The sequence below is a fragment of the Cydia pomonella genome, chromosome 20 (assembly GCF_033807575.1).
Source record: "Cydia pomonella isolate Wapato2018A chromosome 20, ilCydPomo1, whole genome shotgun sequence".
Taxonomy (NCBI): Eukaryota; Metazoa; Arthropoda; class Insecta; order Lepidoptera; family Tortricidae; genus Cydia; species Cydia pomonella.
The window spans coordinates 7,696,605-7,711,341 of NC_084722.1; the positions used below are offsets into that span (position 1 = coordinate 7,696,605).

At 36.1% G+C, this 14,737-nt stretch overlaps 1 protein-coding gene across 1 annotated transcript in view; it reads right to left on the reverse strand.

Moving 5' to 3' along the window:
* LOC133529407 (very-long-chain 3-oxoacyl-CoA reductase) overlaps window positions 1-14,223 on the reverse strand; it is a 47,442-nt gene extending 33,219 nt beyond the window's left edge. The window contains exon 1 of the mRNA XM_061867115.1: window positions 13,916-14,223. Coding sequence (XP_061723099.1) covers window positions 13,916-14,069 — 154 coding nt within the window. The 5' untranslated portion in view covers window positions 14,070-14,223. The remainder of the gene's footprint in view (window positions 1-13,915) is intronic.
* Window positions 14,224-14,737: the final 514 nt, after the last annotated feature.

Consider the following 14,737-nt stretch of genomic DNA (forward strand, 5'->3'; position numbering starts at 1 on the left):
AAATCGCTTACCTTCTCCCTAATGCTAAAAAAACGAAATATAGTCCCCGCCAGGTGCAAAGACTTGCAGGGCTGCGATGGGAACTAAGGTCAAGGGTTTTGTATTTATATGTTGTATTGACTGGATAATGGGCTACAATAGGGGGGAGAACAATCTTCTCAGATCATAGGTGTAGGGTTAGAGCCGGTGTAGCTTTATTTGACGTTCATATAATAAGCGAATTGTAATATGCCTACTAGAATAATAAACTATCTTTATCTTTTATCTTTAGCAGACACCAGCCGTGACGATCAGTTGATCGATCGATCGATCACTCCGACGTGTGAGCGGGATGTCGCTATAATACGCGCATAGCGTTGTCTCTTTCAAACATTGCAGCGACGTGCGAGTCAGATCCAGTGTGCTATGCGCCTGAGATGAGCAAAAATTATGAAAAATAAATTTCAGTGGCGTTTAAGCTTATTCTGGGAGTCGGAGGAAATGGGCTGACATGTCCGGGTGTCGAGAGAAAAGTTACATGAGAAATGTAGCATTTCTTCATCCCAACTGCCGGTGAAACAAGTGAGTCTCACAACGCCAATCGCATCTTTAAGGAGTTACGAAGAAAGAGCTCTTTTGGAAACTTTTTGAGCTACGATCTAGATTACTTTTAAAATTGTGCGATTTCCCGTACCAAAGAGTACATTTAACACCTTAAGAGGAGATAACACATTAACTGAACAACTTTTGATAAGGCATGAGGATATAATCCTGTTATTCCTCATTAGGGACATAGGGCTCGCAGAATTTCAGAAACCTTTTGTCGCGATCCTGAGCGGCTACTTCCAGCTCTTTCCAGTCGAGTTTAGATTTTATTTCTATACTTGAAAATAATTATAGAGTTTAAATCCAATTTATAAGGCCTATGTAGATCATGAATATTTCAGTTTTTTTTTAAATCAGAGCCAAGGTGCTCACAAATATCTAACAACTTTAGTCAAGGGGTTACAGTTTAGATATAAATGGGCGCCTCGGCCGCTCTGATATATTTCATGACAACTGTTCACACGCACACGCAACACAATACCTGAAGCATGCTATCATTGCAAGAATAGGTGTAGGTGCAAAGCACAACGAGAAAACATCTCACGGATATGTTAGTGCTGTGTGTTCCCACGTTCATTTATGTTAATGACAATGACACTAGGTACCTACTTGTTAACTGATAATAGGTCACTGGTACAGTCGGTGTCAATAAAGGGAAAATTAAAACATATATTTGACGTCGTCTGTAGTATTTAAAAGTATTGTAGACTTTGAATAAAGTATAAAGTAGTAGTAGGTATTTGAATAAATAGTATTAAATGCCTGAGCGTTTGTATAGTATTCGTACAGTCTAAGGCCGCTGTACACCGTTTTTACCGGACATTGCCCTTAAGTGCGTGATGTTTAAATCTTTGTAAATGCGTAGAATCCTAGTTAAAGTTACTCCTCAATCCAATTAAAAATTCCTCTGTGCATAGGTACATTGGCATTGAACGAGCGAGCACAAAGCGCGAGCGAATCCTCGTTTTATCTTTGGCAAAAATGGATTCTTATGTCCTGCTGCCTTCCGCGTGATAACGCGATGATAAAAAGCTTGGTGCGATTTTATACAAATGACCTACTTTGTACACTATTTAGATCGATATTCCCTAAACAAAATATAACTAAGATTTGTCAAGAGACCAACCTCCTGACCAAGACCAAGTCTTTAACTAAGATACCTTTTCGATTTCGAAAATTTAAAATTCGCTAAAAGTATCACGTCATCCCAATGACCGACAGTGTAATAACAGATCCGAAGATGAACGTTCCATTTTTCAATTTTAAAGTTAGGGCGTCCTAAGTTTCTCCAGGAAGCCGGAGCAAGAGTACTGGTGTAATTACTACTCTAAAGTAAAGTATAGCGGGAGTCTTTGATAGCTTAACGGAAACTTTGACAAAGCGGCGGATCCTGAAATTTTGTTTCGATGGCTTGCCGAGAACAGGCTGGCCGAACTCTTAGCTTTTTTTTTATGTTGAGCTGAAGACTTTCTGAACAGATTTTTTTTTTATAGACTGATCGGCGATTGGCTGATAGTCACACCTGATGGAAAGTGAAGACGGGCTTAAGATGGAGCTCACCGGTTCAGTAGTAGCACTAGTAGTCTATTCATTCTTGCTAAAGAGACAGGTCATATTTATCAGGGAATACAGATATGGACAGTCATCTGTAGAAGTAGTTTACCCCCTTGCAAACAAATTTCTACGCCATGGGGATTAGTGTTCCGAATCTAAACTTGAAAAACTCGACCCGTTTTTACGAGACTCAGCGCTTAAAAAAAAATCGAGTTTTTTACATACTGAGTTGATTCCTTTATTAAGTGGATTGCATCTCAAAAAGACTCGAGCCTCCGAATAAAGACTCCGTCAACAATTTTATAGGTTTTATCTAAATAACAGTAGAGAAAAGAGGCGTCATTGTATGATCTGTTTATCTATTTTACATAAAGACAATTGCATTTTGACATTATTTGTAAATAAATTGAGAGTTATCTGAAAAGGATTCATTTCTAGGTACATAATCCTCGAGTTTCCAACAAGTGAAAGGACTCAAGCTTCGATTTAATAATAAGAGTCTGAAAAACTGAGTCTAGTTTTAACTAGAAAAGAACTTGAGTCTTAACCAACACTAATGGGGATTGGGTTAGGTTATCCCTGCTTATTCTGTTTCATGTTGTTCGTCTGTCATCGGTACCAAAATAACCACATGGTTGTGACATGTTCGTCTGGTTTTATATATATAACACCGTAATGACAGTAAAATTTGTATGGCAACTTTCAAAATTATTCACATGGCTTGACTGCTTTCCTCCATAGACGCCTTATATTATGTCCCGTATACGGTATAAGGGAAAAAATTACGCCGTGTGAGCCTTACATAGTCATAAGGGGCGTCCAGGTCATAATAGATTGGTTTAACTTTGTTGGACAGGCAATAGGAATGTAGCCTGGAAAGCTTTGCGGTCATTTCCAATTCGCTTCGATTTGACTTCTTATGAGTATTGGGAAATCTCTTCAGAACTGTAACTTTTAATGTAATGAAGAAAACTAATTAAAATAAGTAAAGAAACCTAATGAAAATGAGATGATAAACCAATCGAGGTGCCAAATAGTACAGACACGAGGTGCTCGAGAAAAAATATTCTTTACCATAATAACATTTAGAGACTTAAAACGAGGCACAGTGTGTGATTTTGGCTTAGTTGCGGCCATCCCTATATTTCGCGCTTTTTGGATAGATGATAACCAAAAAAAGCTTGCTTTTAAACTCCAAAGAAAGACTTTTGAGATATTTAAAAAATCGAGAAAAGTTCATAAAAACCAGAGAAACGCATTCTATGCTCTGTCGAAGCAGATTAATCAATAAATGCTCCCTGGTATGCTAGACATGATTTAATAGCATCATTATACGCATATAAATATAAATATATACTCTCACGTAGTCGTCAATTAATTAATTTCTATGATATAACAACTTTTTTTTTTCGGCTATTCCCTTCACGGTCGCATTTTTTTTCACTGCATAAATATTAAGGAAGGTTATAACTATTACCATAAAACATATCAAACGCAACCAATGCAGGAATAGGGAGATACAATTTTTTCAAATTTTAGGTTAGGGTTGTCACATCTCTAGTCTAAGTACTACTACCTAATTATTTTGTTTTTAGGAAAAATGGTAGAGCGACAGTGTTCCTTTCTCATCATCACATCTTCAATAGTTTTCATCAACAATCTTCGATGAAAGATATTATGTGGAATTGGGAAGGGGTCCGCCCTCGTTAGACACTAGTCGAAACCCAATTCCTATACATAATATCTGGAGAAGCGGGGGTGAGGTGTCATGGAGCCGTTAAAGACCCATGGCACTGCTTTGCCTCAACAGGCACTGACCCGTCCTGCCACCAGCGGTTATGAAGTGGCGAGTAAACAAAAACACCCCGGAAGGAAAGATAGTCGAAGAACGAAAAAAGTCAATACAGGCGGAAATTAGAGCAAAAATGTCACTTTTAGTTGATGTGGTTCGCCCGAATGCAGGGACGACAAATGATGGGAATACCGCACGCACAGCATTATCGGTAGGGATTGCAAACCGGATTGATTTTCAATCCGGCCGGATCCGGCCGGATTTTGGCCATAACCCGGCCGGATCCGGCCGGACCGGATCCGGTTTGGTATAGGGATATCAAAATTAATTAAATGACATATTTTTCTAGTTTTTTGCGTAATACGTATTCCTAAATCTATAATTTGAAGATAATAAATAACTTCTTAACTATTAAATAACCCTTAGTAGTAAAAAGTGTGACCTTGTCAATATCACTTAAAAACCCAAATATGAAATCGGTCATTTATTATATATAACCATTCACAAGTGCTCAAATTTTCGTTTACGATTATAAAGATTAGTTTCCAAAGCCCTGTAATGGGATGTGGGGTGAGAATTGGAACTCCTTGAAATGACAAGTTTTCGTAACAGTTCCTTGATTGAATTATTTGTAACGTTGACATCCATTCTAGTAAGAAAATAAGATATTTTACTATTAACCAAAATGATATTAAATTTTCCCTCATTTTTTGCCCAAGAAAGTAGTATTCTGTATGATCTAAAAAAATACCGTTTTTTTATTTACAGAAAAGTATATTGGTCAAATTATAGGGAATGGAACACGACACGACGATCTCATGCGAAAAATAATAGAGTGTAGGATTGAAATCCATCGCGGAAAGGGACTCCTTAAGAAAAGTTACATGGATCAAATAAAGAATTGGCTAGACGTAAAGTAGCATGTACCATTAATGAAATTGCATAAGATTGGATGAAATTGTAAATACAAAAGATTCTCTCTCAAATTTGAATAGAAAATAAACAATATTTTATCATATATATATATATATAATCGAAGTAAACGAAAGATTATCAATGTTATCATTTCATTTCATTTAATACATTGATTTTCAATACAAACTTACAATCTTATATTCATTCACACATGTAACACATATTGATTAGCCCAGCTCTAGTCGGTTGAGTACCGCCGACTTAATCCTGCCATTTGTTTACTTTTCACACACACAACACTCTTTTCTTCTCTTTAGCATAAATTACAAATGCCTTCCATGGCATCTCAATCGTTTAATTTTTCCTTCTATTACAGTATTTATGTAATCGTCGTATCGTGCCACCAACATGAAAGGCAACTTCTGTTCCCAGTCATTGTCATAATAAATATACTTTTATTTAACTAAATTTAAACTTTTTCATTCGTTTTATGCTCTGTTCAAGTTCATACCTCTCATCCGTCGCCTTTTCCTCATCTAAACCGCCCAGTGCGTGCTGTATTTAGGAGTTTTTTTTTATGTGACCGGATCCGGTCCGGATCCGGTGATTTTTACCGGATCCGGTAGCTCCTGAAAAGTGACGGATCCGGCCGGATTACCGGATCCGCCGGACCGGATTGCAATCCCTAATTATCGGACGAACATCGAAAAACGTTTGCTGAAATCTTAGGTCTAGAGATGTGGCTAGTAGAAGACTTACATACAATATTGGTAGCTCTATCGAGTGGGTTACATATTTATACAGAAAAATTTGAAGAATTTTGTAACTCACTTGCAAAGAAATACGTAAAAAAATATAAGTGGTTTTACATGTCAGTATCGTTACATAAGATATTGATACATGGTCGAAGCATTATAGAGGCTAGTACGCTGCCGATAGGTATGTTGTCTGAGCAAGCTGTCTGCTCAAGAAATAAATACTGGCGTTATGATCGGGAGCACCATACTAGAAAATTAAATCGTACGACGACTATTTTAGACTTGTTCCACAGAGGCTTAGAATCTCCGACCCCTACTTGTCTTCCATCAGTTTACGAAATAAAGAACAAAAACGTTTGCCTATACCAAAGAAAGTACTTCGCCTACTGAAAGTAACGTCTGATAATATTCATTATCATGCACTGAACAGTGAAACGGATAACATAACTTTAACAAGAACAGATGAAATCATAACATAGATCCCGATAAACAATTAATTTAAACTTTCAGTACAAATCAACCACTAATGGAATCAATTTTACATAAATTTTGTGACAACCCTATTTCCATAGAAATCGGAAAAAAACTTAGAAACGCAATATCTCCGAGTTCCTGCAAGATAATTTAACAGAATTTTCAAAGTTGAAAGGTACATTTATTTATTTATTTAATCTTTATTGCACAAAAGAAAATCTTATAGTACAAAAGGCGGACTTAATGCCATGAGGCATTTATTAAGTTAATTTGAAAAATGCGGCCCGTTTGTAGTAAATTATTTATTAACACTTTTTTATGATTTTAAAATTTATTAATATACCGTTATCCTTTGCCATCAGAGTCCTGAAACTGTCACAACTAATGTGTTTTAAACTGACAAACATTATGTATTTAATTTTAAACGGTAGTTGGATTTTTTTAGGAGATTTCGATCGAAACATTTTTTATGAAGGTCGTTGACCTCTCAGAAAAAAAAATATAATTACGAAACTAAGTAAAATATTGCAACGGGAGTTTCTTTCTAGGCTTACTTACAACCAAACACGTCATAATATAAAATAAATTAATGATGTCCGGAACTAAGCCAAAATCACACACTGTGCGAGGGTCTACCGCGAACATCGAACAACAAATTTTCGTCTGAATCGTATTTCCAGAATATTCGAACGATAAAAAGGCAGATTAACCAATGAAATGGACAAATTGTAATATAATAATAAGTGGATTGGGGAGTTCACATACTTAGTATACTTACATCTTTTGAATTTCTTCGCATATGCATGCAGGTATCTTCACGATGTTTTCATTCACAGAAAAGCTAGTGCTAAATGTCATTATGATATTTCGTAGGTGCATAGGTTCAAAGTCATTGGTACGCGCCAGCATTTGAACCCGCGACCTCCGGAATGAAAGTCGGACGTCATATCCGGCCATCACCGCTTTTAATGTTTTAATGTTATATTTTTTTAAACAATATTAGTCAGTTTGAATGACTGCATCTTAAATACAATACCGTAATCAGTGTGATGAGGCAGATAACCTGGTTACATTGAACTTGAATCAACAATGTCATCTGGAGGTTATGAACATGCATGACCAATATGTATGTCCATTGACTTGTCATCGTAAACGTATATATGTATAAGCGTATATATAATTTAGTTATAACTAGTAGTTCGCCCTAAACTGAGAACTCGCGGTTCGCCAAAAAGATAAATCAATTTTGTCGTTAGTTAGTCAGCAAAGGATAGAAAACCGCGTGCGATTTATTGCAAGGTCTGTGGAACCCTTAACTGATAGATTTAAGTCACCATAGAGATTAAAATAAACTGTATTTGTTTCATTGGTAATCAGTAATCTTTCTTGTAAAATACCTATATTATGTTTATTTAATTTAGTTTTTATCTTGCTAATTATTTTGAAGTTGTTAAACAAAAACATATAATAAATGTGTAAAACGAGCACTTTGATTTGGTACGAAATTCGAACATACATTCATGCAAATAAGATGACCAGATAACAAGACCTTCACAAATACATTTTGTTTTTGATCAACTACAAGTTTACCGAAGTTCATTGAAACTACAACAAATCTACTTAAGTTATTGTCCACCAAACTATCCTCTGACAGTTCAGCTTGAAAACATCGAAATGCCGGGACGAGCCAGCTGTGTGTTCCATGTTGAATGTAAGAACTTCACTTCGCTTGCTCGTTCGACTAAATCAATTAAAAACCAATTTGGCTTAACTGGCTCAACCTCAACAGATATTGTTGGTAATTCAGCAATGCCATGAAGACATATAAATTTAATAGTTTATTAAGTTTGACGAATACATAGATTGAATTGAATTGAATAGACTGTGGATTTTTTGCCGTTAACAAATAATTATATTAACAGATATAGAGTACATATAATTTACTAATCTACAATTGAAATCAATTCCGGTATAGGCTGTATGGCGTCACAAACACTTGGTTTATTTTGTTGATGGTAAGCAAATAAGTGGTTTCTTTGGCTCATTTGTGGCCGGACCGGTCAATCTGACCTTCACATTGGCGAGCCGGTGGATATTTACGTCAGTTGTTTTTTAATTATTTACTTATTTATGGACAAGTTTTTATTTCAGTAGCTATGAACAGTCTTTTAAATTTTATACTTAGTTACGACTATGATGTTAGCTCTTCAAGTGGCATCTGTCGTTTTTGAGTTAGTGGAATTTTGATTTTATTTCAATTAATCAAATTTAAAATTTCAATGACATAATCGGTCGGGAGTCGACGGCCTGCCGCTCCAAGGGTTAACGAGTTCAAAACGTAAACAGGAACATGTTCGTTCTTAACTTATGGTATGCTTAGTAGCAGATATGCTCCATACATATTCACCTTAAACATGTTTTTTCATATGGAAATGGAAATATAAATGGAATTTTTTTGACAGGAGCATACAAAAGGTAATAGCAGCATAAGCATTATCGTTTGCGTTGGTGGTCAGAGGAGGTAATCTCTGCTAATATCCCTCTCAAACATCGGATTGGTTAACAAGTAGTCCTAGATAATACAACAACATTAAGGTGATATATTGTACTTTTTTGGTGTCTTCTAAGTAGGAATTTTAGAACGAAGTGCTGCGAACTTTGACGTTTGAAAATCGCCTATTCTGCATTTATATAGCTTTTGCCATGCGTTATTAAATAGATACCTAGATAAAATAAATATGATATTGGAGAATCGTACACAAATCAACTTAGTCCCACATTAAGCGCAATAGACCTGTGTTATTCGAGCGATAGAGATGCAGATAGTCGATTTTTAGTGTTCCGTACAAAACTTTGTCCACGGAACACTTATGGGATCACTTCGGTCTTACAAATTGTTTATTTTAGATATAGCCCTTCTATTATTACTAGCGATATTGTGCTGCAACTAATGACATAATTGTGATAATTGTACCTACATAAGAATTAAATGATTCACTTAAAAGTGGACTTTATTTCAATCACGTAAGGCGTGTATAGGGATGTATATTTTGACTTTTTCTACATGAATTGGTAAGTAGGCTAAGTGAAAATGAAAGTTGATAAGCAGGTCCGTTCTATGTTTTTATGGAAATCTAACGCATATTTATGCTGTGAGACAGATTAGGCAGTTAACAGACAGACAGAGCTAACAGATACAGCTAAATTCGTTTATTACAGCTACTTCCATAGTCTCATGTGTTATGGCCTTCTGGTGTGGGGAAAATCTACTAATGTAGATAGCATATTCGTTTTACAAAAGCGAACCGTACGTGCCATTTACAATCTGAATCCGCGAACATCCTTGAGAGATCTATTCAGAAACGTCAGCATCATCACGCTACCGTTACAATATATCTATGAAGTTATTATGTAGACTAGAAGAAACTACGAACACCTTCCGAAAAATAGTGACAATCATACATTTAATACAAGAATCAAAGATAAACTTGCTGTGCGCCGCTTACGATTTGCTAATGCTCGAAAATCATTTATTAGACAAGCAGTACATTCCTACAACAAAATTCCAAATCATATCATTAATTTGCCAAATTATAAATTCAAGAAAATTTTCAAACATAAATTAATTGAAAAATCGTACTATAAACTGTCAGATTATTTGGAAGAAAAAGACGTATGGGATAATTGTATTTGTTACTTGGATTTATACGCATAATGCTAAAAACGCAAAAAGCCGTTTTGTCGTTTCGCGTAATTTAAAAAAAAATACGCATAACGCCAAATACGCTTTATGCCATAAACGCAGAATGCCAAAAAGCGCATAATGCCAAAAACGCAAAACGCCATTTTGTCGTTTCGCGTGTTGAAGAAAACAAATCCCCCATAATGCTATAAACGCAGAAAGGCAAAAACGCTTACATATAATTATATGTTAACAGGAACTATTTACTGATAATTTTATTTGATCAGCTTTTAAAAAATTGTATGAAGCCTGTTTTTCGATCCTACCTTTTATAATTATTAAAAAATCGAGCTAAGCTATGATTAAAATAAATCATATTCTGTAAAAATATTTTGCATCAAGTCAATAATATTCTTTGGCATTATGCGTATTTGTTTTTTTTTTTTTGGTATTATGCGTATTTGGTTTTTATACAGCTTTGGCATTCCACGTGTTTGGCATTAACAGAATTTGGCAATACACGTCTTTGGAGAATCGCGTATGAATGGCGTTTTGCGTTTTTGGCATTATGCGTCTAAAGGGTTACTTGTATTACTCAAGTAATTAAAAATATAATAGTTTTAAGGAGAAAAATGTGTGTGTAATTGACGGACTTAAGTGTATCTTTGTAATCTTTGTATACCTACATGGAAAATAAAAAAAATTGAAATTGAAATTCAGTTTCTTTACTAAAATGGGCCAATAATCACTACACTTTATAAAACAAAGTTGCCCGCCGCATCTGACTATGTGTATGTATGTTCGCGATAAACTCAAAAACTATTGAACGGATTTTCATGCGGTTTTGACCTATCAATAGTGATTATTGAGGAATGTTTATGTATATACTATAACTCGTTAAGGTTTTGCGAAGTCGGGGCCGGTCGCTAGTTATATTATTAAAAATTAAAATTTTATAATTTGCAGATATCAAGTATACTTAAATTACATCGATCATAAAATTACATGCATGCAAATAAAACCTTGCCTTTTTTTGCCGTTAGACTTTTAATTCGACCTTAGCCATTTGCAAAGACAGCTAAAAGATCCGTGTTTTTGTAAATCTTTTTATATGCAATTGAATAGGTGACGGCACCAGTAAACAAGGACCCAATGAAAAACATTGATTCTTATTTACATGAAAAGGATAACCGTACGTTTTTATATTAAGTATAGGTACCCATTTAACCTGGTGGTGGTGGTCAAAACCTCGTTTGTGTTGTATAGAACAAAACAAATCATTTTCTAATAGCTTAACAAAAAGATATAAGTGCCTATATGTAGAACAATTAGGGTTTGTTTCACTAAGTCTGAGTAAAGTATTGGATAGCTAATCAACAAATAATTTAACTGCCAGTTGAGCTTATTTGAAGACCGTGAAACGTCAGCGATGACTTTATTCGTCAGACAAGCGGCATGTAGCTTCAGGACTTTACTTGGACATTGTGAAACAGGCCTTAAGGGGGCCCAGTGGGCACTGATTACCAGTTCGCCGGACGATATCGGTTATTCGTTAAAGCTGACAATAGCGAATAACTGACAGGCCGATATCGTCCGGCGAACTGGTAATAAGTGGGCCCCTTTAAACAGTAACAGATACTTAAGTACGCGAACTGTGGCGATCTCTTTTTGCAAAATAAATCTAGAATAGCAGATACTTTTGTAGCGTTGTTTCATTCGCTGCTTTTGATGCTGACTGTACCTACTCGTGTCGATTGACGAAGAATATACATAAAAAACGAGTAGTAGGACTGAACATCCCGCAACCGGTTGGTCGACTAGGTCGGTATATGAATCTTGCTCTAGTATAGACTCCTATTTAATGTAGCAAATTTTTGACGTATCTTAATGTTCGAATCAGGCCGACAAATGTACCAGTCAACTCTAGACCCACAACAAAAACAACTATGTATAGCAATAGTTACTGGCTGACTTACTATGGAGCTCTCCTCGCGGTTATGGGATACATTTTGACAGTGGATATCTGTCGTGCGTGCGTCATTTTTAGCTCCCACACCACACAACACATTTTGTAACATGACAATGACAATGGTATTTACCAGTGCGCCGTTTTCTAAATGCCTGTAATGCAAGAATTCTACTAACTATATCATAATTGTTAGAAACCAGTAAGGTCCGGTTTCAGTACCTATTATTGCAGGTTAAACGGCCCCAAGTCACCCGAGTAAGTGAGTATTCGTCTCGGTTTGCGCCTGGTAGCACTTGGAATAACCCCTGTGTAAAACCCAACTGGAAATTCAGGTTTCACGGGCAAGGTACGAAGGCTATTTCTAGACTCTTACCTTATAATTCGCAAGGATTGTTTCGTAAATATAGGCATTGTGTTGTCTTGATCGTTATTTTGTAGGTGCGTGTTTTTGTATGTATGCGTTATGGACGCTTTTAACTGTAATAATTATGCATACTGTGTTGAAAGGTAAACGGAGAAATGAAACCCAGTGCATCCTCGAGAACTCTTACCTGTAGTAACTTTGTGTTGTTTGTGATGGCACCAAATTAATAGGTCGGCGGACATTTATCTCTGGTGCAGCCAAGGTATTAAATATCGATACGGACAAAGTGACAAAAATATTTACACACTACCTTAATATATGGGCAATAAGGTCGTGTATGTATACATATTTTTGTCACTTTGTCCATATCGATATTTATACCTTGACTGTACTGGTAGGTATTCAATCTCTACAGATATTGTGCATATTTGTTTTCCATCGTATTTTCTCGGAAATGTTCGTATTTGTCATGCTACTTCAGTCAATCTCAGTACTTTTTCTACTGAGACTGACTGAAATAGCAAAACACGTTCGTACGTTTCAGTGAAAATACGATGGAAATTAATTATGCACTACATTCATTAATTATGTCACACAACATTTTGAAATTTTGAACAACCCTACATGTCACGCTTTTTCCTATCTCTGACATGTACTGTCACATTTAGCATGACTCCCCCCTCCCCTGTTGCTTGAGTTACTTCCCTGTAATATGTAGATGACCTCTAAGCGCAATTTCACGCTATGTTTATTAGTGTAGGTTTTAAGGTTCTGACGGAAGATCAGCGCTGTGGTCTCCGCAGCATTTATGCTGAGTCAGCGCCTATTCTTTACCACAACACATGACCCTCTACTAATATCTCTATTAATCTAAAAATAAGACACGTAATACATTTGATTGTTGACGTAATTATTGATATTAGTGTCAAACTGTATGTTACTTTTTCTTTGTCTCTTGTCAATTTTCTTTCTCTCTTGTTATTTGTTGTGTCACAAAGCATGTAAGTTGTGGTTGAATAAAGATTTTATCTATCTATCTATCTATGTCCTAAGACAGGGGTCTCCAAACCTGAGGGTCATATTGCACCTCAGAAACTTTCGCTTGGGCCACTATCGGTTTTTGCGCCGGGGGCGGGGGGGGTCTAGTTTCTGCTGTTAGTTAGTTCCACTCTCAATGAATGCTGAATCCCTGGAGCCTGGGATCCGTTTGGCAACCTCCCGCGGGCCGAACCGTAGGCTGTCCGCGGGCCGGATTGGAACGCCTCGCCGGCCGGATTTGACCCGCGGGCCGGGGTTTTGGTGACCCGTGTCCTAAGAAAATGTATGGGATTTTTTTATGTCAAACGAAAATAACATATTTTTTGGAATAAGTATCTATTCCGCTCAGAACGAGGAGCTCTTTTAAACAACCAATTATTATCGAAATTAAAATCTGTCAAACTACCTAGGTTACCTACCTTCTCCATTAACATTGAAACTTGACATTTTGTTGTCATTATCAACATTTTATGATCCATATCAGGATTATTACAACCTACGACTAATTATGCATAGAAAGTCTCAGTCGAAATACTTCATAGGCTTAATATCTAGGTTTGTATAAAATATTAACATATTCATTCAGTATTCAAAATTTCTCTTTTGACTTTCTCCTTTCTTTATCAAAACTCGTAAACGTCCGTACAGCGAACGTCAGAATGACAGATACAGCGAAAAATATTCCGCAGAATGACCAACAATATCTAATTAAACAAGTTCGTGGCTTTAGTAACGTACAAATATTATACAATAGCTACTTTAAATTCAATATTCATCAACTTACATGCCCATTTCCCTTTCGATTTAAAGTCCACTTTATTCACTGCTGGACCAATAACATAGGTAAAAATCACATTAAACAAGAACTTCACTAGCCATATCGCAAGCAGCACCAAACCGATGACACCGATTTTGCTTAAAGCGTCCATTTGAGCCATTTTGCACGGAAACTATATAAAATTCCAATATAAATATTTTGTTGAATTGAGGTTATAATTATGATGAAAGCGACCGCGACGCCGGTTGACACTGATCGCGCATGCGTACTGACGGTCAAAGAAAGTGGGCATGCGCGCAGCCGTTGGCGATAATGCCGAAATGAGTGAATGAACGATATACGGAAATAACCGAACAGCCGAACGCTTCCGAAATAAAGCGAGAGGGAGATATATTCCGCTTCATTCATTCGCTGTGCGATGGGCTTCCCGGTATTCCCAAGTATGCGAGTGGATTGCGTTTACGAAATTGGATTTTATTTCTAATACCATAAGGTTTAACTTATTACAATTTTGGACAATCATGACAAAATAATAGTAAACTATAAGTACGTGATTGTAAATAAACCAGTAATTAATAAACCCGAAGTACAATTTGATTTTTACTTATTATTCAAAAAGTACTTCGATAAATAAATAAAAATAAAATATTTGGGGACTATCTCACACAGATCGACCTAGCCCCAAACTGAGCAAAGCTTGTACTATGGGTGACGGTATAAATACATAAATATAAATAAATAAATAAATAAATAAATAATATAAGACATTATTACACAAATTGACTAAGTCCCACAGTAAGCTCAATAAGGCTTGTGTTGAGGGTACTT